General features: G+C 59.2%; 3 protein-coding genes across 4 annotated transcripts in view; 2 read left to right on the top strand and 1 right to left on the bottom strand.

Moving 5' to 3' along the window:
• Nucleotides 1-12,794, top strand: part of AGBL2 (AGBL carboxypeptidase 2) — a 33,158-nt gene extending 20,364 nt beyond the window's left edge. Inside the window, exons 12-18 of the mRNA XM_067550756.1 lie at nt 416-488; nt 1,383-1,478; nt 1,902-1,997; nt 3,450-3,525; nt 4,824-5,030; nt 5,643-5,694; nt 12,460-12,794. Of these exons, the coding sequence (XP_067406857.1) occupies nt 416-488; nt 1,383-1,478; nt 1,902-1,997; nt 3,450-3,525; nt 4,824-5,030; nt 5,643-5,694; nt 12,460-12,688 (829 nt within the window). The 3' untranslated portion in view covers nt 12,689-12,794. The remainder of the gene's footprint in view (nt 1-415; nt 489-1,382; nt 1,479-1,901; nt 1,998-3,449; nt 3,526-4,823; nt 5,031-5,642; nt 5,695-12,459) is intronic.
• A 1,593-nt stretch (nt 12,795-14,387) lies between these two features.
• Nucleotides 14,388-24,340, top strand: MTCH2 (mitochondrial carrier 2). Of its 2 annotated transcripts, none has more exons than XM_067550662.1 (13): nt 14,388-14,564; nt 16,987-17,071; nt 17,947-18,053; nt 18,527-18,553; nt 18,940-18,996; nt 19,872-19,929; nt 20,291-20,342; nt 20,549-20,608; nt 21,260-21,353; nt 21,703-21,750; nt 22,294-22,361; nt 23,805-23,880; nt 24,140-24,340. In XM_067550662.1, exons 1-13 carry the CDS (start codon nt 14,478-14,480, stop codon nt 24,224-24,226), a joined length of 906 nt encoding a protein of 301 aa, XP_067406763.1. In that variant the 5' UTR covers nt 14,388-14,477; the 3' UTR covers nt 24,227-24,340. The 2 variants fall into 2 exon arrangements, with proteins under 2 accessions (XP_067406763.1, XP_067406764.1); XM_067550663.1 differs by having other exon boundaries at nt 14,496-14,542.
• On the bottom strand, nt 15,285-16,438 carry LOC137154826 (basic phospholipase A2 homolog 1-like). The gene is given in 3 exon segments (XM_067550678.1): nt 15,285-15,380; nt 15,383-15,982; nt 16,430-16,438. Coding segments are annotated over 3 exon segments (705 nt in total).
• Nucleotides 24,341-24,609: the final 269 nt, after the last annotated feature.

Consider the following 24,609-nt stretch of genomic DNA (forward strand, 5'->3'; position numbering starts at 1 on the left):
GTTGTGCCCAGCCCCTCGGGACCTGCCAGGCAGCGTGAGTTCAGCAGGACCCTCCTGGTTCACGGTAGGGAGGAGATGTCCTGCTAGCAGGGGGCTCCAAACGGAGCGGACAGCGGCAGAGCGAGATCCAGTGGCGGGGAGTGACAAATCCAGACTGGTAGCAGGGAGGGGAATGACTGTGGGAACAGATGCCCAGGGCCAGGGTGAGTCTCCGCCACTTGGCGCCTGTAAATCCAGCCTGGATTGTCTCTCTAAAAGCTCCGCTCCAGCTCAGCCAGGGGTTCTGGGCTGGCCGCGGGGATGGCTGGGGGAGGCTCGTTCTCTCTCTTCTGCAGGGTGGTCAGAACGGGCCCTTCTGGCTTGGGAACCCAGGAGTCCGTGCAAACAGCTAACGGACTCTCTCTGCCCGGCACAGCACCAGCGGCTCCAACAGCTCCCAGTCCGATGGCCTCCCCGCTCATTTACTCAGCATGGCGGAGAAGGTGAGAGCCTCGCGGCTGCGTGAGGAATCTAACTATGGGCAGCACCCGGGTGGGAGGAGCTCACCAGGCCAGTGCGAATATCTGACCCTGGGCACTGGGCTCCTTGCCCCCCCATCCGATGCCCCATGCTCAGCCCCCGGAGGTGAGGCCATTATGCGCCACATGAGGGGGGCATTCTCCTGGCAGCTCCCAGTTCCTCACCGTGCCCACCTGCCCTTCTAGAAGGGGCTGCGTAGGGGCCATGTGGCGGCTGGAGGCAGACGGGGTGAAGCTCTCTCATGGGAGGGGGCGGGGTGCTAATACAAACATCTGCAGCACACTGGAAATGGCGGGGCAGCGTAGTCTGGCTGGGCTCCCCGATTCGCCAGCAGCCCGGCGGCGCAGCTCACCCTTCCCCATCTGCTGCTGGAGCATTGGGACTTAGGAACCCCACTGCCTGCAGCGCCCAGCTGGGGAGGATTCAAAGGCCCCTTCAGTTGCCCTGTTCCAGGGTGGAACTGGGCCCAGCTGAGCGCAGGACAGGACAGCCATTGCCTCATTGGGAGCAGCACGGGGAGGGCTGGGTCTGTCTGCGGAGCTTCCACCACCATTCAACAGGTGGGCAGCGCTGGGGTCTGCTGCTGCCAACGAATGCTGGACGCATGCACGTTCCCGAAGCACCGACAGCGAGCGGGGCGACCCACGGGCCAGGCCCTGGGCAGACGAGGGTAGCGGGATGGGGTGGATGGGGGCCACTTTTGCATGTGACATCCCCTGGGCCTTGGTTTCTTTTGATGGACTGAGAGCTGGAGCCAGTGGGTGGCAGGGATCGGTGAGTTCCCATGGGAGCAGGGCCGTCCCCTGGCAGAGCTGTGCTGAGCGTGAGGTCCTGCCTTTCCTCACCAGTTCCGTCACAAGAAGAAGAAGAAGAAGCGGCTGCGGACGAGGACAGAGAGGAATGAGCTGCGGCAGAAGTACGCCTCACGCCAGGGGCTAACGTGTCAAGACAAGGCCCCGGTAAGAAATGCACCAGCTGGGGCATGCCACAGAGCTGCTTCCTCCCGGGGCCAGTGATGCAGAGGCCTGCGAAGGGCCTGTGAAGGGCCTGCGACGGGCCAGCCTTGGGTCGCTGACCAAAGGGTGTCATGGAAGCGGTTCTGGATCTGTCCCTGTTCAGCTTCCTGCCCTGCAGGGAGACCGAGGCCTTGTCCACGCACGCACGTTGCAGAGCGACTCACATACTTTGGGTTTAAAATTCCTCAGTGAGCTCTGCGCCCCGGGGACTCTCCCATGAGTGAGTGCGGTTCCTTACTCAGAGGAGCGCCCCAGCTTGCACTCGGCCTGGTGCATGCTCACTCTGCCAGCGGCTGGCTGAAGGGCTGCGGGAGGAGGGGATTGCTTTGCTCGCTTTAGGAAATGCCTCTCTGAGTCTCATTGCAGGGGGCAGGGGAAAGAAGCCTGGGGAGCCCCACCTGCCGGAATCACCAGCCTGCCAGCACGGCAGCTCTGTGCACCGAGGACAGCTCTGGCAAACAGGTGCAGTGGAGTCTGTCCATCCCCCGTTCCCCTCCACCCCCTGTTCATGCCCCTGCTATATTGTAACAGCACCATCTGCTTTGCCCCAGTGCATAGCCAGGGCCTGGTGACTACAAGAGGATCTGCACCTGCGACACCCAGGAGGGGGTGTTGGCTCATGGGGGAGCCCCAGCTGGGGAGGGTCTGTCTCCCTGACTCTGGGCACAGTATGGAGTCTGCGAGGGCTTACGCCGCAATGAAACACTCTCCAGGTTCCACACACGCTGCGTTGAAACACCATAACACTCCTACAGAGCAGGGCGCATCCTGGCAGCAGGGGCAGCGGGGACGGACACACCCAAGCAGGGATCATCCCTGCCAGCCAGGGGTAGCAGGGACAGGGACACGGACACACACACAGACTAGGGCTCATCTCTGCCATCAGGGGCAGCAGGTACAGGGACGGACATACACAGCTGGGCATACTTCCACCAGCAGGGACAGACAGACACACACAGAGAAGGGAGCTTACCCCCACCAGCAGGGGGCAGCAGACGTGTGTGCACGCCCACACACAAACACACTGAGTAACATCTCTTGATTATTCTCCCTGCCTGCCACCCCAAGCACCCAGATCTGATGCAGGGCAGTTCAATTTTTGCTCCTTCTTTTGATGCTTATTTGCCAACTGCCCCTGCCCTGCCTGGTGAGAGCTGGGCACACCCTGCCATAACCCTGACTCCCCCATGCAGCCCCTTTGTTTGTCTCAATCACCTGTTAGGTCTGCTCTGGGGCCAAGGCCATCATGGATCCCATGTTCATGCAGCTCCCAGCACGGTGGGACCTGGCCTGGCTGAGAGGCCTCCAGCCACTACGGAGGTAGAAATGTTTGACCCCAGTAGCCAGTGGACACGGTGGATGAGGGGGGCATGGAGGAACAGCAGCTCCCTCCCAGTGCCCATCACGGCAGGGTCCCTGTTTCTATTCTGCAGGGTGGGAAGTGGGAGGGGTTAGTGGTCTCTCCCTCCTTCCCCCCCATGACAGGTCTTCCGTGTGGAGTTACAGGGTTGGAGCAGGCCTGCGGCACTGCAGAAGATCATGGCCCTACTGAAGGAGATTCACAGCACAGTAAAGTCCAAGGGGATCGGGCAGGAGGCCCAGGGCGAGGGCCAGGTGACCTGCTAGATTCTCACGGCAGATGGGGATTTTACACAAAAAAGGGGCTATCGGAGCATCTCACTCTTGCTAGAAAAATAACCGAGGGCTGGACTTTCAAACAAGCTGCTCTGAGCTCTTTGGAAACCTGGCCGTCTGCATCGCGTGGGAGACGCAGAGCCCTTCCCGGCGTGGCCCAAACGGCTTCGCTACGGTGAAGTGGCTGCCATATGCACAGCCCAGTGCCTTGTCTCCCACCCCATAGCAGGGGCCGTCGGCGTGGAGACAGGCTGAACGTTTCAATGTTTTCCCGCCCAGGGCAGGACTCTGGAAGCTGTCCTCATTTCAGATCTGCAGAGGAGAGAACCTCACACCAGCCAGGAGGAGCTACCAGGTCTGGGAGCAAGAAGGTCTTGGCACATCTTGTGCTGTAGAAAGGGTGTGTGTGTATATGCGTGTAATTATGGAGTAACCACAGCTGTTCCATAGTTAAAGTAGCTACCAAGTTTCCATTATAAGCTCAGTTTTGGCACCCCACCTAAAACCCACAAACCAAAGGAATGGCAGGCTCAGAACTGGGAGGTTGGTTCTGTGGCAGAGGTCGAATTTTTCCACCACTTTTGAAGTGACAAGACCAACCTTCTCGTTAACGATCGTCAGTTGCTAATTTGCCCTTCCTAGCAACGGAGCCCAGAAAGCAGGAGGAAGATAAAATGCAGCGTCCAGCCCCAGGTTTATACAGCCCAGTCTCCTTAAGAAGGGTTTAGGGCCCGGTCCAGCTCCCATTGGCTCAGAGAGCACCAGATGCCTGCTGGAGACCTTAGCTTAAGAGTGCAGGGTATCTCTACGCCACGGAGACCTAGCTACACTGGCACAGCTCCCTGTGTAGCCTGTCGCTGTAGGAGCTCCAGTTCCCTGAATGACAGCAGCTACATCGACGAAGCCCTCTTGACATAGCTGCGTCTACCCTGGGGTTTGTCAGCATAGCTACATTGGTCAGGGCAGTGGTTTCTTCCCCCAACCCCCGAGCAGCATGGCTATGCTGAGACAGCTTTTCAGTGGGGAGCTGGCCCCAGATGCCGTGGGGGGGAGGGGGTCGGAGGGGGAAGGTGTGGCATGGATGAAGAGAACATGTGTCCCTCTGACAGGCATAAGAGCTAAGCCTGTCTGCTAGTGTGGCTGGAGAACTGGTGGAGGGGGGGGACACACCTCTCTGCTCTGCTGCCTGAGAGTCTCTTGCTAGTCTCAGACCTCCGGTCCCCAGTCCCTGGGGTTCATAGGCGGGCAGGGCAGAAGGGGAGCAGGGAGGCAGCTGAAGAGGGAGAATGGGGCAGGGGAGCAGACCCTCAGACACTCACTGGGCCCCCTGCAGGCCACCAATGGTGGCCTCCATCCTTAGGACACTTGCTCTGCCCCCCCCCCCCACTGCTGCAAGGCATGTGCCCCCATCCACTGATTCCATAGGGTCTGCAGGGTCCCTCCTGAACCCCGCCCCTTGGAGCCCTCAGGGGCTTGCTGACGCTCTGTAAGCCGGCTGGGGCATCCCCCAGTTGTGTCTTGCTAAGAGCATGGGGGCCGGCGGGCGGGGGATGGGTGGCCACCCTGCCAGAGCAGGCCTGCCCACAACTCCCAGGTACTGGGTTGTGCCCCTGGGATCCAACCCTCTGCCCCCTGCTCTTTGTCTGCTCCCAGAAGAGCGTCTGTGGGCGAGTAAGCTCTGCCGCCAGCACAGCCCTGGGCCTGAACACCTGTGGAAGGCCCGGCAGCCCCAGCCCCTGTTTATCACCACGCTGCCCCCGCCGCAGCCACAGAGACCCGCCGGCACATCGCCCATCAGGGAGCACCCTCCGCCCTTCCACGCTCAGCTGGACAGAGAACCCCACAGCACACGGCATGCAGGTGAGTGCAGGGAGCAGGCTGCGGGCTGGCACCGCGGGGGGTAGTGCCCTCCTGCAGGGAGACGGTGTGCTCAGGGCAAAGGAAAAGGCCAGGCACCTGGCATGGGCTGGGGTCAGCCCCCCAGCCTGGCAGACCTGGGCTGTTCCCAAGAAATTCCTCTCCCGCCCCAGCCTGGCAGAGCTGGGCTCTTCCAGGGATATTCCTCCCGCCCTCCCCCGCTTGGTATAACTGGGCTGTTCCAGGGGCACTCCACCTCCCACCGACCATGAGGATGGTGGGGTGGTATTCGGGCCCCATCCCTGCTGCAAGGAAGCTAAACACAGTAACGTCACATCCCACGAGCTCAGCCTGGGTCCCACTAGGGGTAAACAGTGGGTGCAAAAGAAGCCTCTCTCCCGTCAGGGAGGGAGCTGATGATCTGTGGTGGGAGAAGGGAGAGGAATCTCTCCAGTCATGGCTCTACCCTGGAGATGCATGCGGGGGTCTCTTCCTCCCCCCACATCATGGCCCCTCAGGCCCTGCTCCCTGGGAGCCGCTCTGAGAGCTAGAGCAGGTGTTGCTGGGTCCTGTTGTTTCTTAGTGCTCTGACCTTTGTCTCCCCTTTGTCCCCAGGCAGCTCAGCGTTGGCGCACTCTGCATCCACTGTTGGAGCCCGCCCATGCAGGTACCGTGTTGCCCCCCGGCTCCGCGCCGGAGCTCCCTACTGCAGTGCTGTACGTGTGCAGAATGGAGCGGATGGGGTAGCTGAGGCTGAGCCCAGCTGTGGCCCCAAGGGGGTTTGACTGCTCAGCACATGCAGCAGCCCCACTAACGCTCCCAGCTTCCCCAGCCCTAGAGAGCACCCCTGCCTGCTTCCTCTGCAGGGACCCAGCTCCAGCCTGGTTCCTTCTGCTCTGCGGCTGAGGAGGCGGGACCGGAGCAGTCAGTCGCCAGGGAAGGGGCACTCAAAGCCTTCGAGTGGCATGGAAGCTCCATAAAGAAACAGCCAGGGGTCTCTGCAGGCATACATGCCTCTGAGCATGAAGGGGATTGGGGCAGGTACATGGCAGGGTCGAGGGGTTGGTCCAGCCAGAGATCTTTCAGGAAAAGGAAATCCAGTCTGAGCAAAGCCAGCGATTATAGCTGGCGACATGCAAAGGGGAACTTAGCTCATGGGCACGGAGCAGCAGATTACTGAGGGCATAAAAGCTACCAAGAGGCAGCTCTTCTTTGCGTGGCTGCAGACATGTTTCCACTCGGACGTGTGAGCGCCCAGAACACTGGAGCTGGAGAACCTTTGTGTGGCAGCACTAGTTGAGGCAGCTATTGCACCGTGCCTCCTCATGGCCTCTCCTGAGGCTATATGAGGGCAGTGCCCCATCCCCTGCTTGCCCCCGCCCCTGCTCTCAGTTCCTTCTCACTGTCCACAGCCTGACTCAGAGATCCTCCTGGTTACTGTGCCCCAGCGAGATTACTTTGTGTAACTAGTTCATGTTAGCCCTGTTAGCTAGTTAGGTTTAGTAGTTCGATGAGTGGTTTGCTAGTTAATAAGGCTGGCACGATGCCCTCACCAAGTTTTAAGCACTGTCCTTCATGTGGGGTGGCTATCTCGACTTGTGAGCGCCACGCTGGATGCTTGCTGTGCCTGAGAGGGGGGCACATGAAAGAAAAGGGCTCCAGCTACTGGTCATTCAGAAAGAGAACGCACATTGCCTGAGACCCACGCCTGAAGCAACACCTCAAGGAGCAACCCCAGGAGCATCTGAGACCTGGCGCAGCTCACCCGGCCCTTCAAACTACGTCAGAGCTAGTGCTGATTTCTGATAGACCACCAGGCTCAGATTCTTCTCCACGGAGAAGAAAGGACCATTCTCCTTCCTCTGGTCCTCCAAGGAAGTGAGCTCACAAAAGTAAACAGAGCCACTCCAGGGCTCAGAGAGACTCTTCCGTCTCTTCTAGGAGGAGCGTGGGGCATTACCGAGAGCCGGACCATCTATCTGCTCCCTAGTACCAAGGAGAGAACAGACTGGTATCATACTGTCGACTCTGATAACCTCCTCAGGACATCTGTTGAGTCCAGTACCAGCAATGTTGGTTTTGGCACCGACAATATTGACCACAGGCTTTTCAGGCAGCAGTTGATTTACTCTGCCTCTCTGTCCCAGATTCTCCTCTGACACAGGAGTCCTCAGCTGTGGTGGTGCCCCCTGCAGTCCTGGGTCAGTCTGTGTTGGTTGCTTTGGACTATAGACTGTTATTGGCGTCTCCCTTGTTACCTGTTAAGAAACCCACCAAAGAGATGAATCCAGTCCCATCAGCAGCACCAAGACGTCCTGCTTTGGTACCAATACCATTTTCGGCCTGATGACAGCACTAGTCCCAGTCTCCATGCCTTCAGTACCAAGCCATCCTTCGGATACGGTACCGACCTCTGCACCAGTACTGACAGCCTTCCCGGGACCGAATTTTAGTGCAGCCTCAACTTCCCAAGCAGTACTCCTGGCACTGACTACTGTTCCATCCTTGATACTGGTCCGGTCTTCTCACTGGACCTCAAACAGATTGGGGAACTTGGTAGGCCTGGCAGGTTTAGCTCATCTGTTGCCCGCAGACTATTTAGGGTTCCTTTCAGTCAAGTTCAGAATCGTTCTCTATCTCTCCGTCCCCTTCCAGATGTCGATCGCAGAAGTCCTCTAGACGTTCTCTGGAGGATCAGCAGCATTACCAAGACAATACCGGCTTTGCAGAGACAGGAATTCTTGGCCTGGTACATACTGGCCTCCTGTACCACATTAATTTCCTCACTGGCCTCCTTGGAGTGCCCCCTCTTCTTCAAGGTCTTGATCATCAGTTCACTCCAGAGCTAGGTCATTGAATCCTTCTGTTGTCTCCCCTCCTGACCCACCTAGAATGGAGACACAAACCGACATGGCTCCCACTGAATCGACTACAGCAGAACGACCCCTTATCACAGGGACAAACTTTACCATAGGAGAGTCCATCTGTTCCACTTCCTGTCATCCTCATCACCAGACGATTCCACCATGCTGGACTTGTCTGCACTTGTTTCAGAAGATTTTAAGTCTCACCAAGACCCCTTAAGGAGGATGGCTACCGCCTTGGGCATCCAAGCTGACTTTGTCCAAGGGAATACCAATAAATTGGTGGACATTCTTCAGCTTTCAGCCCCCGCAAGGCTAGCCCTCTCTATAAATGATGCTGTTTTGAAACCCGCAAAGACCTTGTGGCACATGCCAGTTTCCCCACCTCCCACAGCAAAGCATACAGACAAGTGGTGCTATGTCCCCAAGCAAGGATTTGAATGTTTCTACTCACGTCCAGCCCCAAACTCCTGTGTGGTAACTGCTGCAAATGAGAGGTTGCCACAGGCGAGATACAAGCTGAACTCCAAGAAAAGGAGACCAAGAGAGTAGGTTTAATGGGGAGAAGATTTATTCTACCTCATTGCTACACAGGCGCATTGCTAATCCACAGGCGCCTTTTTCTAAATATGATTTTGTAAACTGGGACGCACTGTCCAAATTGACTGATAAGTTGCTGGAGGATGCCATGGAGGAGTTTAAGACATTCCTGGCAAAAGGTCGACTGGTGGCTAAGATGTCACTACAATCTGCGCTCAAAGCAGCAGATGTTTCCCCCAGGATTATGGCTGCAGCTGTAAGAATGAGAAGAGCTTCTTGGCTACAGAATTCTGGGATAGCTCCCGACATCCAGTGGAATATAGAAAACTTCACCTTTGATGAGTGGTTCCTCTTTTCTAAGAAAACTGATGAAACCTCTACATTCTTGTAAGGACTCTTGAACTACAGTGTGTTCACGGGAGTCTGCACCCCAGCTAGTAAGAGACGGCATTACAGGGAACAGCAAAAATACCCTCAGTACTCCCAGTGGTATTTCAGGCAGCCAACTTATTCTTCCAGGCAACAAGACTTTTCCAAGAGGAGGCACAAATCACAGAGGAGAAGGTCCTCAGGTTTTGCCTCTAACAAGCCAGCTTGTCTCCCATCAGCTTTGAGCCAACAGACCATTTGACTCATGTCTCTAAGTCGGCATTGCAGTGGTCTGATCTTCCAGTCATATCTCCTTCCGCCTGCATCCTTTTGGTGACAGGCTATCCTACTGCTGCACTGCTTGTCCACAGACAGAGGGATTTTAAGCACTCTGGAATTGTCCAATTCCTAACCATCCCACCCTCCTACCCCATCCCTTTTCAAGGACCCATTTCATGAGTTACCACTTCTTCAAGAGCTCCAGACTCTATGCGCTTCAGGGGCCATAGAAGATGTTCCCTTCAACGTTGGGGAAAGGGGTTCTATGCAGGTTACTTTCTGATCCCCAAATCCAAGGGAGGGCTGACACCTGTATTCAACCCCCACGATCTCAACAAGTACATCAAATATATGAGATTTGCACAGTCACCCTTGTGACAGTTCTCCCCTCGTTGAACCATGACTGGTTTGTTGACCTCCATTTTCAAGACACCTGTTTCCATGTAGCAGTGTTACCAAGATACTGGAAGTTCCTTGGATTTGTAGTGGCAGGTCAACATTATTAATACTCAATACTCCCTTTTGGTGTGTCCTCGATCCTGGGGGCATTCACCCAATGCATGATTACAGTGGTGGCCTAGCTCGGGGGAATGGGGATTTGGGGCTTCTCTCACTGGGACAATTCACTAGTGAGGGGCGAATCTGAAGGTCAAGTCCTCCATCATATCCAGTTCAGACTGTGTCTCTTCAATCAACTGGGGCTGATCTTGAACAAAGGGGAAGTCACACCACTTCCAAGGCAAAGAATCAAGTTCATTGGGGCCCTACTAAACTCTCCAAGTTCAAGGGCCTGCTCTTAGCTCATTGAGGGTTCACTTGACACTGATCTCAGCGTTTCATCCCCCGATCCGAGGCAAGTTGGTATTTTCCAAACCCTTGGTTGTCCGATTTCTGCCAGGTGTTATCCACCTCTTCCCACCTGTAGAAGAAGAGGTTCTTCTGTGGGACCTTAACAATGTGCTTGCTGCACTTGTAGGGTCTGCATTTGAGCCTCTAGCAACCTGTGCTCTGTCCATCCTTTGCCAAAAAACAGCCTCACTTGTTGCCCTAACGTCAGCAAGGAGGGTAAGTGAACTGCAGGACCTGCAGATACTCAGCTATTGAAAGACAGAGGAGCCTCAAGGTCACATCCAAAATTTTTGTCTAAGTGGTTTCACCACTTCACCTTAATCAAACTGTATTCTGGACTCAAATGCAGATGAACAGGCCTTCATGTGTTGGATGTAAGACGAACCTGGGAGTTCTGACTGGACAGGACTAAGCCAGTTTGATTATCACCCTGGCATTACATCTCCTATGCAGACCAGAAGAGCAATCAAGTGGTTTCGGGTCTGACACTTTCCAGACGGATTACTTCCTGCATTACGACAGCATATGGGGTAGCAAACACCTCCACACAGGCTCTTGGTTCACTCGACAAGGGCCCAAACTGCCTTAGTGGTATTTCTTAGGGACATTCCTATATTGGAGATATGCAGGGCTGCTACTTAGTCTTTTGTGCACAGTTTTACCAAACCCTGTGTTGTCAGGAGTGCTTCTAGGGCTGATGCAAGGTGCGGAAGAGCAATTCTGCAGTCCCTATTTAAATAGATGCCGAGCACCACCTCCTTTCCATATTGCTTGCAAGTCAGCGAAGTGGAATACACTTCTGCAACCACTGGAAGAAGAAACAGTTACTGTAACCCTTGTTCTTCTAGATGCAGATGTAGATGCATACTCCATGACCTGCCCTCTGGCCCACCTGCATCGGAGTCTTCAGACAAACAGATTCCAGTGCGAAGGCATTGAGGGGGGGTTGAGAGGTACTGCCCTTAAATAGCCTTAAAGGTGTTGTGAGGGCATTTGCCACCCTAAGGGGCACTGCTACACAACGTTCTCTGGCTTCGGTGTGCTGGGCGTGCACACCTGAGTGGCATGCACGTCTGCACTCACCCCCTGGAGAACAACGGTTATAGTACAGGTCAGGAACCGTTTTCTCTGCAATCCAGTCTGAAGCCAGCGAGAGCTGGGAGATGGGTGCTGGGGTCTTGGGATTTGGTTTTCCCTGGTCGCATGCAAAGCCCTAAGAACCAGCTGTAAAATGAGGTTATTTGCGGGTGCTGTCTCCTGGGAGCCCCTTGACCCAATGACCCCAAACTTGCACCCCAGACTCTACCCCAGCTCCACAGCTGGAACAGCAGCTTTCAAGACAATCTGAGCATGAGTGTGGGTTATAGAGCGCTTGGATAAACTGAGCAAGGCTTTTAACAGCCAGCCGTAACTGTGAGAGCCCCTCCAGCAACTCCTAGTCCAGGCTCACCATGACTGTGGGGGTGAGCTTGCTACACTACTTACTGAGCTGTGCTCTAGGGGAGAAATCTGGGGGAGCCCTGCCTGAGACAGCCCCAGTGTACTGGGTTAGTCTAGGGAGCCTTCTCCTTGGGGAGCTTCCTGGGAAGGAAGGCTGGAGTCCTACTGCTGGGCCTGATGGCTCTGATCTGCCTCTTACCTCTGCAGCGCAGAGGAAACCCCACAGTGGGAATAGGGGGCCTGGTTCCTGGGAGCAGAGATGCCCCCATGGCACCAGTGAAAGGAGGGGAGGGGCAGTGTATAGCGGTCTGAGCACAGAACAGCTCATTATACTGCCCCACAGCTCCACAGGCCTGGTCCTGCATCTCAGGAGTCACGTTACAGAGGGACAAGGATGGCCTGGACCGAGGCACTTTCCCTCTGTGACTCAGCCTCCTGTTCCAGGAGGTGCCCCGCCCCCAGCTCTCTGCTATCTCCAGAGGGATGGGGCTCACCTCAGAGGAGCCCTTTCCTTCCAGCTCAGCAGCTTTGCCAGTGAACATCCAGACAGAGCTTGGAAAGTGCAGAGCCTGGCCTGGGAGTCCAAGGGCTGGATCCCTGCTGAGCTGGGGCATGTAACAGTGACACTGACACTGCAAGGAGCTCCTGGAAGAGGGGAATTTGGGGTGGGGACTGTGGGAAGAGCGGGCACAGAGGGGAGGGGACATGGAGAGATAACGACCCAGGGTGTCAAGGGAATGGGGCAGTGATGGGCAGAGCCTTTTGAGTGGGCTGGGAAATGGAGGCAGGAGATGGAGAGGAAGGCAGCTTGTGGGCAGGCAACAGGGAATGGCCCTCCTTGCGCTGAAGGAAGCAGGGGCAAGATGGAGCTGGAGGTGACAGAGCTGGGGAAGGGCCCAGGGCCAGCACCTGGTTGGGAGGGGGCACAAAGGGACTGGAGATAGAGCAGCCTGCCGGGGGAAGGAGAAAGGGGCTAGAAGGTAAGAGGCTGGTGGGCTGGAGGTGGGGGATTTGGCAGGAGAGGATGGGCTCAGGCCCCGCAGCGAGGTATCCCCAAGGCCTGAGCAGGCCCACCTGTGTCTATCCCTTAGGACTGTCTGGTGGAGCCCCGAGCTGCCAGCTGTGACTCTACTGTTGAGCAGAAACCTCTTCCCCAGACCCCAGATCCCTGGCCAGAGAGCGCCCTCTGGACCCCACAAGCTAAACCAGAGCCAATCACAGCACCTTCTGCCTCCCCGACGAGTGACGTGGAGCCTCCTGGACCTCCAGCCCCCTCACATGGAGCCAGAGAGATGCAAGAGCCCCTCCCGGCCCCAGTGAGGGGCTGCGATTCTCCCCTCCAGTGCCCCCTCCCTCCTGTTCGGCTGCATTCGCAGGCTCATTAAAGGACTTTGGAAGAGAGTCATTGGGCTTTCTCAGGGAAAGATGCTATGAAGAGTGGAGGGGGGGCAGCACAGTCTGAATGGCTTGAGGTCAGATCTGCAAGGGGTAAGCAGGGGAGCCCCACAGACTGTTCAGGAGCCCCCGTGGCTGGGGGTGCAAAATGCCAGCTGACTGCACCATGAGTGTTGCACTGTAGCCTTGCCTCGTGCGGGCCCAGAACATCAGCCCATTGGCGTGTGCAGGTAACGCTGCTCAACCGGCAGGGAGTGCAGCTGTCAGCCTGTGGCCCCAGTGCTGACTCACTGCATTCATCTCTGTCCCCATCTTCTGCAGGGCTGGCTCCATCTGGCCCAGCCCCATTAATACTATGACCTTGGTCCCCCTACTCCTTATTCTCCCCTTATCCTTGGTCCATCTCCTGGGCCAGGTGTCCGACTTGCAGCTCTCCTTTTCCACTCCCACCCACCACACTGCGCTGGAAACAGCTCCGGCAGACAACAAGGCACAGGGCATGGTGCTGTCGGAGAGTCCTGTTTATTCAAAGTATCTCCTGTGTTTTCTCAAAAAGATAATGCAGCAAGGCAGCCAGGGGCAGCTCGGCTCAAAGGGAAAACCTCCCCAGAGAAACTGGGAGCGGGGCATTATTGCAGTAGGTCTGCCAGCAGGGCCCGGGCACGCCTAGCTACCGACTGAATCTTGTTGAGATGCATTCATCGAAGAGTCTGCCTGAATGTGCGGGTCATTCAGGGCTGCATGGAGAAGGGGCAGTTAGCCACCACAGCCTCTCTGACGGTACACAGATGAGGGCCCCGCAGCCCTCCTGCTGTCCGTGGGGAGGCATCGTAGAAGAGGGGCCGTCACCCAGCAGAGACGACTCGGACACGACTCGAGCTGCACGGGAACCTCGGTGCTGCTACAATAAACAGAACCCGTCTCACGGCTGGACACGGCCAAGGGCTGACCTCGGCAGCGTGTGGGGGTTGGGGTGGCTCAATCCTCACAGGCAGCAAAGGGGTGGCACGTGCTCCTGTGTTGTCAGTGTTTGGGGTGAGGGGGGCCTGTGCCCCTGAAGGAAAGAGGGGAGCCAGGCAGTGCTGTTAGCCCCAGGCATGGGGGGTGCGGTGGGGAGGGCCGGCCACGGGGACGTTGCTGAAGTGGAAGCAGCTGAGGTGGGTCGCGGTGGGTGTGATGAGCCCGCCGTGCTCAGGAGAGGCGCTACACCAACCGCAGCAGGGCTCAGGTGAACAGAGCTGCTCGGGCAGGGGGTGGCTGCAGGGAAAGGCCTGGTCCGTCCTCCCCCCCTCCCCGCACCGAGCCTGGGCTAAGGGGGAACCAGCCCCTCCCCCCGCTCTGCCCGCACCAGGGCGACCACAGGGCGGGGCCAGAGACAGCCCCTCCCCCACCACGTGACTCCGCCCGCACGACGTCATCCCGAGAAAGAGGGGCTTGTTCTGTTCAGCCCCGGCCGCAGCCCCGCCTCCGAAGGCCTCAATTGGGCCGTTTGCTAAAGCAGGAAATGACGATCCCCAGACGGGGCGCAGCGTCGCGGGGGGAACCGGAAGTCGAAGGCCGGATACCCGGAAGTGCCCGGCCGGGAGTGGCAGCCCCGCCTCCTCGTCCTGCCCTTTGGCCCGTCACGTGGGGGAGGCGGCGGCGCGGTCGGTCGGTCGGTCGGTGACTGAGGGACGTGCCCGGCCCGGCTCGGCTCGGCTCGGCTCGGCTCGCCATGGCGGACGCGGCCTCCCAGGTGCTGCTGGGCTCCGGCCTCACCGCGCTCTCGCAGCCGCTCATGTACGTCAAGGTGCTGGTGCAGGTGAGAGCGGGCCGGGGCCCCACGTGACTCCCCCTCCCCCCCCGGAGCCGCCAGGCTCCTCCCCCCTCCCTCCCCCGCGCACAGCGCCCCCGCCCCCGCCCCCCTCGAGGAGCGCCTCCCCCCGCCCCCGCTTCAGGCAGTGGCGGGACATGGGCGGAGCGCGCGGCCGGTGCCTCCCCCCCCCCCCCCGGGCTGGGCGCGGGCCCCAGAGCAGCAGCGAGCCCCCCCGGCAGCCAGTCGGCCTGCGACGGGTGGATGCTGGGTGCGGTGCGGTGCGGTGCGGTGCGCTGGGTGGGTGGGTGGGTGCCCGGCTGGCCTGAGCAGCAGCAGCCCCAGAGCCGCCCCGGCGACGCGGTGCCCGGGTCCCTTCTCTGCTCCCCGCCCGGCTGTGCAGCCGCCAGGCTGACCCCGTTCTCTGCCCTCCAGGATGTCAGTGCGGTGTTGGGGGCACGGCCGCTCTAACCCAGCCACAGGGCTTAGCCCCTCCTCCCCCCCGCTGCCACCTCCCTTGCAGAGCGCAGGCAGTGCTAGCACAGACCGATCCCCGAGTACCCCTGCGGGGGCCGTAAGCGACCCCCCCACACACGCTCCCTGCCCTCCTTTTGAAGCCACCACGGCTCTATCCCGCCCTCTCCATCTACCCGATGGGTTTGCTCAGACCACAGCGATAGCTCCCAGCAGTTGTGGAAACAATTTACTTCTGTGCAGCAGCTTCACTCTCTATAGAAACACAGGGACCACATCTATGCACATCCCCATGAAGCAGAATCCACTCAGTTGCAGGGAGGGGTTTCGGTCCTTGGCTCCCAACTCGGCCCAGGGCCCTCGCTCTGAGAGCCAGTGGCAGGAGGGGTTGGGGAAGGCGTCTTTCTCCAGTGCAGGATTTCAGTCCTGTTGGGGAAGGTGGCCGGGCAGGAGCCCTTGGGACCGGCGCACAGCTCTCTCCTGTTGTAGAAGAAATGCCTCTTCCTAGGCTTTGCTGCCATCAGACACTCTGCAAACTGCCTGTCGCACTCGCAGGCCATCCTGCCGCAGATGCTCTGAGAGCGGCACTCTGTCCTCGACTGGCTACACGCAAACTCATAGGGCTGCCACTTCACTCTCCCCCGGCATTCCAGGGAGACCCTGGCATGGCGGTAGCAGCAGTCATGGAGGAAGCAGCACTGGTCTACTGTGTCCAGGGGTGTCCCGGAGCCCCCGGTTCCACAATGGCACCCATACAGGTTGAGGGCGAACAGTGGGGTCCGCAGTCTGTGCCGGTAACACCACAGAGTGAGACCCAGTTCCAGAAGGCTGCGTCTCCCTCGCCTGCTGCACTCAGCCTCATGGGCAGACGGAGACAACAAAGTCACCAGCACTAGCCACACAGCGACCTTCATTGGGTCCACGGGCTTCTGCCTTGGGTGAGCCTGAACGGTCTGATGGCCAGAGTGGCTGGGTCGGTTCCTGCAGCTCCCCTCCGGTCCTCTGCTCTTTAGAGCTGCCCTGCCGCACAGCCCCCTTCTGCTTTACCTGGTGTCACTGGCTGGCTGTCAAGGCCCAGCCCAGTGCAGGGGCCGTCTTGTGCCATCCCTGGCTGGAAAGACGCCACATTCCAGCGCACAAGAGCATTTAACCTTTGAGCCGCCAGGGCAGTCCCCTGAGTTCCCAGACAGTGGTCTCATGGAAGCACCATACTCTAGATCTGCAGGGCACCCAAGTGTCAGTGGAGAAATCCCTTGAAATCATTGTACAGCCAAATCCATTTGTAATCTGAAGGAGCAGCTGGGAGGTTAGCAGAACTGCCTGCAAACCAGATTGCTTGGAACGACCCGAGTTTGTCAGGGTCATGCACCGGATCATTCAGTCGGGCAGGTGCCCCTCACCAGCTTCATATCTAACCCTGTGTCTGGAATGTGTAGATATCAAGGACCATAAGTGAGAGCTCCAGAAGTGTGCAGGGTCCTTTGCAGATAGTGGGTCTCTGGCCTGAGGGACTTGCCACCTAAACTGGGAAGCTCGAATGAAAGAGGGTGATATGCTGTGTGCTGGAGAAAGTGGGGCAGGGAGGCATGTTTGGGGAAGGGTGTCATCCAGAGATGGGACATGATTTAATTCAGACATGGTCCTTAATTTTCTTTGGGGGGGGGAAATCCATGTATTTGTGACTCTCCTGTGCAATTCCAAAGGGCAGCAGCTGGGGCTCCCGGTCTCCCTGTGTCTCACTGGCAATGGGTTAAATCACAGGCCGTGCTGAATGCCTCCCACAGGCAGATTGTGGAGGCATTTGGGCACACCACTAAATATAGTGGATTTGGTTTCTGAACCCTTCAATTAGCTGCAAGGCACTGACAGTCCCAGACTGGAAGGGTGCACCAAAAAACAACCAAGCTTTGTTACGGTCCAGGGGCAGATTGCTGCAGACTGTCTGTTTCTTTTGAAGGTGGGATATGAACCACTTCCTCCGACCCTGGGCAGGAATATGTTTGGGCGACAGGTTTACCAGCTGCCGGGGCTCTTTGCATACGGTGAGTCCCTGTCTGTGATGTACCTGTGGATTTGCAGACAGGGCAGGAACGAAAGCCCCAAAGGATGAGGGTTGTAGTTATTGGAATCAGGATGAGGCCCCCCCCATGCCTGGGGGAAGAAGCCAGACCTCTCAGCTGTTCTGGATTTCATGGAGTCTGACTTGACCTCCAGATACCCTGTAGCCCTGGATAAAGTGCACTGAGCTGGGAACCAGGAGACCAGGAATTCAAAGGTCACCTCTACTCACTGCTGTCTCTATTTCCATGCACTTCACAGCCCTCATTGCCTACCACATTCCCGTAACCCATCCCCGACAGGCGAACAAGCATTAGCCACCTCTCCAACAAAGGCACTGTTCACAAAGCCATGTCAGGAAGGGCTGGGACTAGAGCCCTGGTCTCTAACATTGCAGACCCACTGCCTCTCAGAATCAGTGTGTCAAACATACGTGCCTTGGTTAACCTATTGATGAATCCTGCGCTCCCCTGCTTAGGGGGAGTTCTGCCGCCAGGCACCCTGCTGGCAAAGTATGTCTCAAGTTCCCTTTGGGGCTGGCCCGCAGAGGATGTGACCGTGACTCCTGTAGGCCCATTGCTGGAAGCCTGCCTCTCTGAAGACTCCCGGGGAGGACAAGGTCCTGGTGGTTACATGCAAAGGAACAACTCACATTTCTTTAATCACACCATGAGGAAACGTCCTTTAAAACAAGCTTCGTAGTTTTACTCCCTGAGTCTGTCTGCTGCAGAGCGGCATGCAGCAAGACGCAAGGGTCCCCCACGTTGGCTGTCTGCCCCGCGTTTGGGTTGTGGGATCCCAGGCTGGAGCAGAGCGGAAGGCACTCAGGGCAAACCCTCATGCGTGTGTTGTCTCACAGCTAAGCACATTATGAAGATAGATGGAAGAGCCGGACTCTTCAAAGGTTTGACTCCCAGACTCTGCTCAGGAGCCATTGGCACCATCGTGCACAGCAAGGTGTTACAGGTACGAGGGGCCGGTCGCTCCAGCCCCGGGCAGGTAGCAAACCCTCTTACCAGCTGCTGCTGCCCATCGCTGTCTGCATGGCCACAGCTGGCCCACCCTGGAGGTGTAGGATAATTCCTACAAGGCGGCTGGACTTGTCCAGGCCCCAGCTCCGAAGGGGGTTCCTTGTGCTCTCGCTCCACACACAGGAGGTGTCCAGTGGGCTGAGTTGTGGCCCAGCAGAGTGCTGGCTCCTCTCGAAGGGCTTGCTGTGATGTCTAGCAGCCCCATTGTGTGGCAGGTGTCCTGGGGCTGTCTCCTCTGTGGGTGTGCTGGAAGGGAGCTAGCTAAGCAGGAGGGCTGCTTGCTGTCTGTCTCCCCCAGCCTGCATGCAGGGGCTGTGAAGCCCGGGTGCGTGTGCAACCCTCTCTGACTGCCCAGGCCTCCGTACCTCAGTGCCCTGGCTGCATTAACCATGTCTCCTTGCTCCCTAGCGGTACCAGGAAGCTGACCAGGAGGAGGTGCGTGGGAGCTGGTTTCTGGGTCCTTTCCCTTGCAGGTGCCTCTCCCAGGTCTGCCTTGCCCTGGGGAGATGGTAGGAACGTACCCTGTCAGGAGCTCAGGGGATGGGGAGATGTCCACTCGTGCAGAGCCTGGCGCGTTAAGGGATGGGGGGCGGCAGTCTGGGAGGATGGGCCTAGCGGGCTGTGGGGTGGGCATGGCCTGGCTGATTTCTAGGTACTATTGCCCTGGGAATATTGAACAACAAAGGGGACCAAATAACTTTCCCGAAGGCAGTGCCTGCTGGTCTCCCTGGCAGCTCTGAGGAGGCGGGGAGTGTCATTCGGGGAGTGGGCGGGGGGATATGAACTCTCCTGCCTGAACCTGTCTCGCTCCCTCTCCCCAGGAGCCTGGAGCCAGCCTCAAGGAGCCAGTGTCCTCGCTGGAGCAGGTCATCAAAGAGGTGAGCAAAGGCCCCGCCCAAGGGAAGTTAGTGGCCGGGGCAGTGTGTGGGGCTTGTGGTCCTCCATTGATGGAGCTGGATCTCTCTGCGGTGATGTGCGTGTCGCGCTGTCTGGAGTATCTTGTCCATCAGAAACAGGGCAGCCACCCCAGGCTGGTGGTGTGTTCCATAATTGGATTTCACCGCGCTAGTAACAAATGTGAACTCCTGGATCACCCTGCCAGTCTTACCAGTGTGCATCCTCCCTCTCTCCCATCTGGAGCTGTCCCTTCTCCTCTCGGCCCAGTGAGTCGTCATCTAGCACTGCCGCCTCAGCAGGGTCCAGGCTGACCCCCACTCCTCTGGAGTGCCCGTTGCACTGTACTTCTCTCCACCCCCCCATCACTCCCCTCCCCTTCTTTCCTGCAGACTCTTGCCCCTGCCCCACATGCCAGGTTTCATCAGCAGGGCACTGCACGGCAATGTAATGCCTTCAGGCGCTGCCTCCTGCTGGACTCTAGGCGTGCCTGGCTATGTGGGGCTGAGGCCTGGGCTTGCCCCCAGTGTTAGGCGTCCTCTCGCTGTTGGGCCATGTCGCTGGGCTGGGCTGGGCTGGAGTGCGCTGGCCACGTGCCAGCAGCCGTGGTGTGGACAGGGGCAGAATGGCATTTGCCCTGCAGGGAGCTGGTTTCTGGCACCTCCCATAGTGTGCAGCCTGGGAAATTACCACCAGGCTCTGCCCCCACCATCTCCTGCGTTGCCACCTGCCCCCCATGCTCTCCCAGCCGCCCTGTCATTTCTCTCCCACCCACCCCTGCCACGGCCCCCCCACTCCCTGTTTGCTCTCAGCGGCACCTGTGCCCTGGCTGTGCCCTGATAGCCGCTGTCTATTCCAGACCTCCCGAGAGATGGTTGCCCGTTCTGCTGCAACACTCGTCACCCATCCCTTCCATGGTAGGTGCCCGGCGCTGCTGGGGGGTGATTGGGTGGGGCACACGGCGGCCCTGCTCTGGGGCCAGTGCAGGGGCAATGGGCTGGGTACAGGTCAGGCCCAGCCCTCCCTCAGCAGAGCTCTGCCCATGGCCAGGAAGTGCCTGGTGGAATCAGCCCGCTAATCCTTGGTGGCTGAGGCCCATGACCCCACACGGATGCCCTGAGCTCAGAGACTCCCACTGTTGCCGCATCTGGCCAGGCAGGACTGGTTCTGCGGGGCTGCTTGCCCTGGAGAGGGCACTCTCTGGTGGGGGCTGGAGGGGGGGCAGCCCGGCTCCCCGCTCCCCCCCGCTGACCCCGCTGTGTCTGGCTTTGCCCGCAGTGATCACGCTGAGATGCATGGTACAGTTCATTGGCCGGGAGACCAAGTACAGGTAAGGGCACGATGGGAGGGGCTGGGGGCGGGCTTGCTGGGTGCCTGCCCCCGCTGGGGCTGCCAGGGCAGCTGTTGTGGTCTGTGGGGCCCAGCTCCGGGCAGGGGGTTGCACACAGGTGGCCGGCAAGGGGCAGTTGACCCGCGGGACATGCTGACATTCCTACGTGTGTGATAGCGCATCTCTCCTCTCTTCCGTCGGCCCAGTGGCATCTTCAGCCCTTTCGTCACCATCTACCGGGAAGAGGGCATCCTGGGCTTCTTTGCGTGAGTCCTGCGGCCAGGAGGCAGTGGGAGCCCCTGGGAGGCGGGTGTGTGTGCCCAGCAGGGGCAGGAAAGGGGGGTGCCATTGGGAGGTGGGGACGGGGCCCCTGTGAGGGTGGGGAATGGGGGGGTGGCCTTGGGAGGGAGGGCAGCAGGGACTTTCCTAGAGGATCCTCCGGCTTGTTTGCTGGCCCATGGGAAGTGGCTGTGAATTCTCGTCTCAGCTCCCCCACTGGCTGCTGTGCTGTTCCCGTGCCCTGCGTCTCAGCCCTCAGTGCTGACCAGCTCCTGTGCTCGAGAGCAGCCCCTCCTCTCCCCCCCCCATGGGACAGGAGGACCCAGCCGTTAGGACACTAGCATGTGACTCAGATGCCTGGGTTCAGTCGGCCACAGACTCCCTGCGAGCGAGCCTGGCCGCATCCCCGAATCTCGCTGTGGTGTGGTCCCCATCAGTAGCTCGGGGATAATAGCCCTGCCTGTGCTGGGCGGGGGGAGACTCATCCGCGATTGTGAGGTGTGCCGGGGCTGTGGGGGGAAGGACCAGCTCATCCTTGCAAGAGAGTCTCTTGTGTTGAGGGGGCTCCTGCCGGCCAGGACTGGGGAGGGCGTCTGGGCCAGGGCAGTCCACTCACTCACCTGCCGTGTTTCTTTCAGGGGGCTCGTTCCCCGGCTGCTGGGTGACGTGCTGTCGCTGTGGCTCTGTAACATGCTGGCCTACCTCATCAATACCTATGCACTGGAGAATGGGGTAGGCCCTGCAGCATTGGGGCGTGGGGTCCGGGGGCAAACAGAGTTGGGTGGGGGGCTGGGGAGTGACTGGCCCAGCCCAGCAAGGTCCTGTCTCTGCGCTGGGTCTCGCCGGGCGCTCCCCTTTGTGTGCTGCTCCCCCCCAACCTCAGCGCCTGGCCGGGGAATCTGTCCTAACAGTGGCTGTGACCCCCGTGGGGGATAGTTTGGGTTTCAGGCGCTGGTGGAGGGCAGCGTGCGGGCTCAGCACTGGGAATCAGGGCAGAGGCAGCCCCCTGTGTCTTGGGGTGAAGGGGGTGGGGGCTGCGGCTAGGGGTCTCCTTGTTCAATGCGTTTCCCTCCCTCTCTAGGTTTCCACCATGAGCGAGATGAAGAGCTACTCACAGGCAGTCACTGGAGTGCGTGTGTAACCCCTCCTCTCCTCTGTGGGCGGGTGGGGAGCAACTGCACGGGGCAGCCCCACAGCGCTGCCCTGGGGCAGGGAGTGGGGAGGGTTAGTGCCCTTAAGTGAGTCCTAAATCACTAGCTGGTGCTGCGTGGTGGACCTACGCTCTAGCGCACCGTGGCCAGGCCCCACACCCGGGGCTCTGCCCAGACAGCCCCTCCCCTTGTCCATGCTCTGCCCGGCCCATCCTCACCCGGCTCTGTGGCTCAGGCCCTGTGTTGTCTGGAGAAACTGCCCCCTGGTGAGCAGAAGGGAAGGACAAAGACCCCCTCGCCCAGCTGTGAGTCACTGAGTGCCAGCGAGCTCCCGCTCTGGGCAGGGTCCCAGCACGTGGAGGAGACTGCCTCGGTGCCCTGCTCTGCTGGGAGCTGTACAGAGGGTCCCGGCCCCAGTCATGCGCCCTCTCTCCCTCCCCGTGCCTTGTGCTCCAGGGCGCCGGGGGTGCCGCCGAACCGGCGCCCAGCCCTGCTAACTATGGCCCATCTCATGCCTGCAGTTCTTCGCCAGTATGCTGACGTACCCCTTCGTTCTGGTCTCCAACCTGATGGCCATTAACAACTGTGGGTGAGTGCCCCGCACGCTGTCCCAAGCCAGCAGCGCCTTCTCTTTGCCACACGAGGGGTGCCTGCCCCAGCCCTGAGGAGCACGGGAAGCATCGGCTCCTGTATGGAAGGCCAGTGGGGGGACCCCGTAGGGTTTCCTCTGGGAATCCAGAACCAGGCTTCCAAGCTGCACTCTGTTTACGATGATCCGGGCCCACAGCATCAGACACTGATGTGCAGTGGGAACAGCTGGCGCAGGCAGGCCGGAGCGCTCTCCCCAGCCCGGACACGGCACCGGGGGGGGCAGATGTTATCGAAGGATGGCGCATTGAGATACAAGGAAATGGCTTTTCACCCATCGGGCGAGGGGCCTGTGGAACGTGCTGCCACAGGGAACTGAGTGAGGTTCAAAGAGGGCTTGGGCTCTTTGAGGGAGAACAAAGCTAGGCAGCGTCGAGGGTCCTGAACCTCCTGCTTTGGGCTAGAGCCCGTTCCCCGGGGATCAAGCGGCAAATGAAAGTGGCAAAAGCTGCCCAACCCCTGGCGTGAGCTGGCCAGAACCATGTAAGGGAAGGGAAATGAGCTGCGCCAGGGAGAGGCACCTTCCCCACGTATAGCTGCATCCCTGCTTGGGCTGGCACTGGGAATAATCACCCCCCCCCCCACCCGCATAGTCACCCCGGCGAAACGCCTCTGGGCCTAGCGACCAGATGGCAGGGTGAGACGGGGGACAGATCATCCCCCTCCCTGCTGTGGACTCCCGCCCTTCGCTCTGCAGCTGGCTGATGTCGGAGCTAGGATCCTGGGCTCTGACCGCATCTGTCCTCCCCCTCCCCCCCAGCCTGATGTGGAGCTAGTCCACTCCTGCCTCTCACGTAGGCTCCTCTGGCCTGTGGCTCCCCCCTTCCCCAGATGCCTGGCAGCCTCTTGGGCTCCCTGGCCCTGCGGCGCCTCCCCTCCCGCATCATTGTCGGCTGCTTGGCAGGAGCTAAATCGCAGCTTGCAGCTTCCCAGAATAGATCCAGGCCTCTTCAGCCATGACAGCCTCTCCTTACATGCCCTGCGGTAGCAGCTGGGACTTTGGGGGTGGGAGTTGGTGGTTGCAGCCCCCAGCTCTGCATGATTCCAAGGGTGCCATCGCTGCTGGCGAAACAGCCAAGGGGGGTAGCCGGGAGGTCCTGGAATCTGGCTCAGGCCCCGTTAAAGCGACGTGGCCCGGAAGTGGTGCTCGGGGGAGGGGGGGCGTGGAGGCCTCTGGGAAGTGTGCTGCCGTACAGGCCCAGGGCCGAAGCGGGGGGTGACTGGCTGCTGCTGGAGGCTGTGGGCTGTGTTTGCAGGCTCGGAGCAGGGCTGTGCCCATGCAGGAGAGCCCAGGGCACGGTGGGCATGTGGTCCAGTCCCTATGCGAGCGGGCGCCATGTGGCATGGCTCACTGCCACTCACTCCACCCTCTCCTCTCTTGCAGGCTGGCTGGCGGCCTTCCCCCCTATGCACCCACCTATTCCTCCTGGTTAGACTGCTGGAGCCAGCTGCTCAAGGAGGTTTGTCACACTCACCCCAGCTCAGCGATGGGGCAGCCAGGCCTGCCACTCGCCTCGGGACGGGGGTGGGGGTGTGTTCTCAAAGGGCTACGCAGTGTTGAAGGCAGCCCCCCGAAGTTGGCCCTGCTGTGAGAGTAGCAGGGCTATAGGGTGGGGAAGGGCTAGGCAGGCCAGGGTCTGGACCCCCTGCAGTTTGGCAGAGGGAAGCTGGCGAGGGGCAGAGCAGGGTGTCTTGACGGCTGTTTCCGCTCCGTTGCAGGGGAACATGAGCCGAGGGAACAGCCTGTTTTTCCGGAAGGTGCCTACAGGGAAGCTGTACGTGTGGGACGAGAAGAGGTTCCGCTGAAGCCGGAGCCGGGCGAGGGCCTGGGGCCAAGGCGGGGCCCGACGCACTGAATGATGGGAGAGTGATGATTTCTATACAGTTTTTTAAAATAATGATTTAATCTTGGGAAATGGAGGAGACCGTGTGCGAGTCTGAGTCCGTCATGGAGCACTGCGGGCGGTTCCCTCGCTAGGGTGTGGGGGTTTCTGCCCCGGGGGGCTGGCTCTACCCCTGGGGATGTGCCAACCCTTCTCTGCTGTTGGTTCTGGCAGTGAGCGGGCACCGTGCGCTGGCCTGCTGGCTGGGACCCCCAGCACTGACGGCTGTCACGGCTCCACAAGATTGGTGCTATGCCTGCGATGTACCAGCCCCCCAAGCGTTCTGCTCTTTTTCCAGTACAGGCC

This window comes from Emydura macquarii, unplaced genomic scaffold, assembly GCF_026122565.2.
Source record: "Emydura macquarii macquarii isolate MOO-44397 ecotype Brisbane River unplaced genomic scaffold, CSIRO-AGI_Emac_v2 contig_1305, whole genome shotgun sequence".
Lineage (NCBI taxonomy): Eukaryota > Metazoa > Chordata > Testudines > Chelidae > Emydura > Emydura macquarii.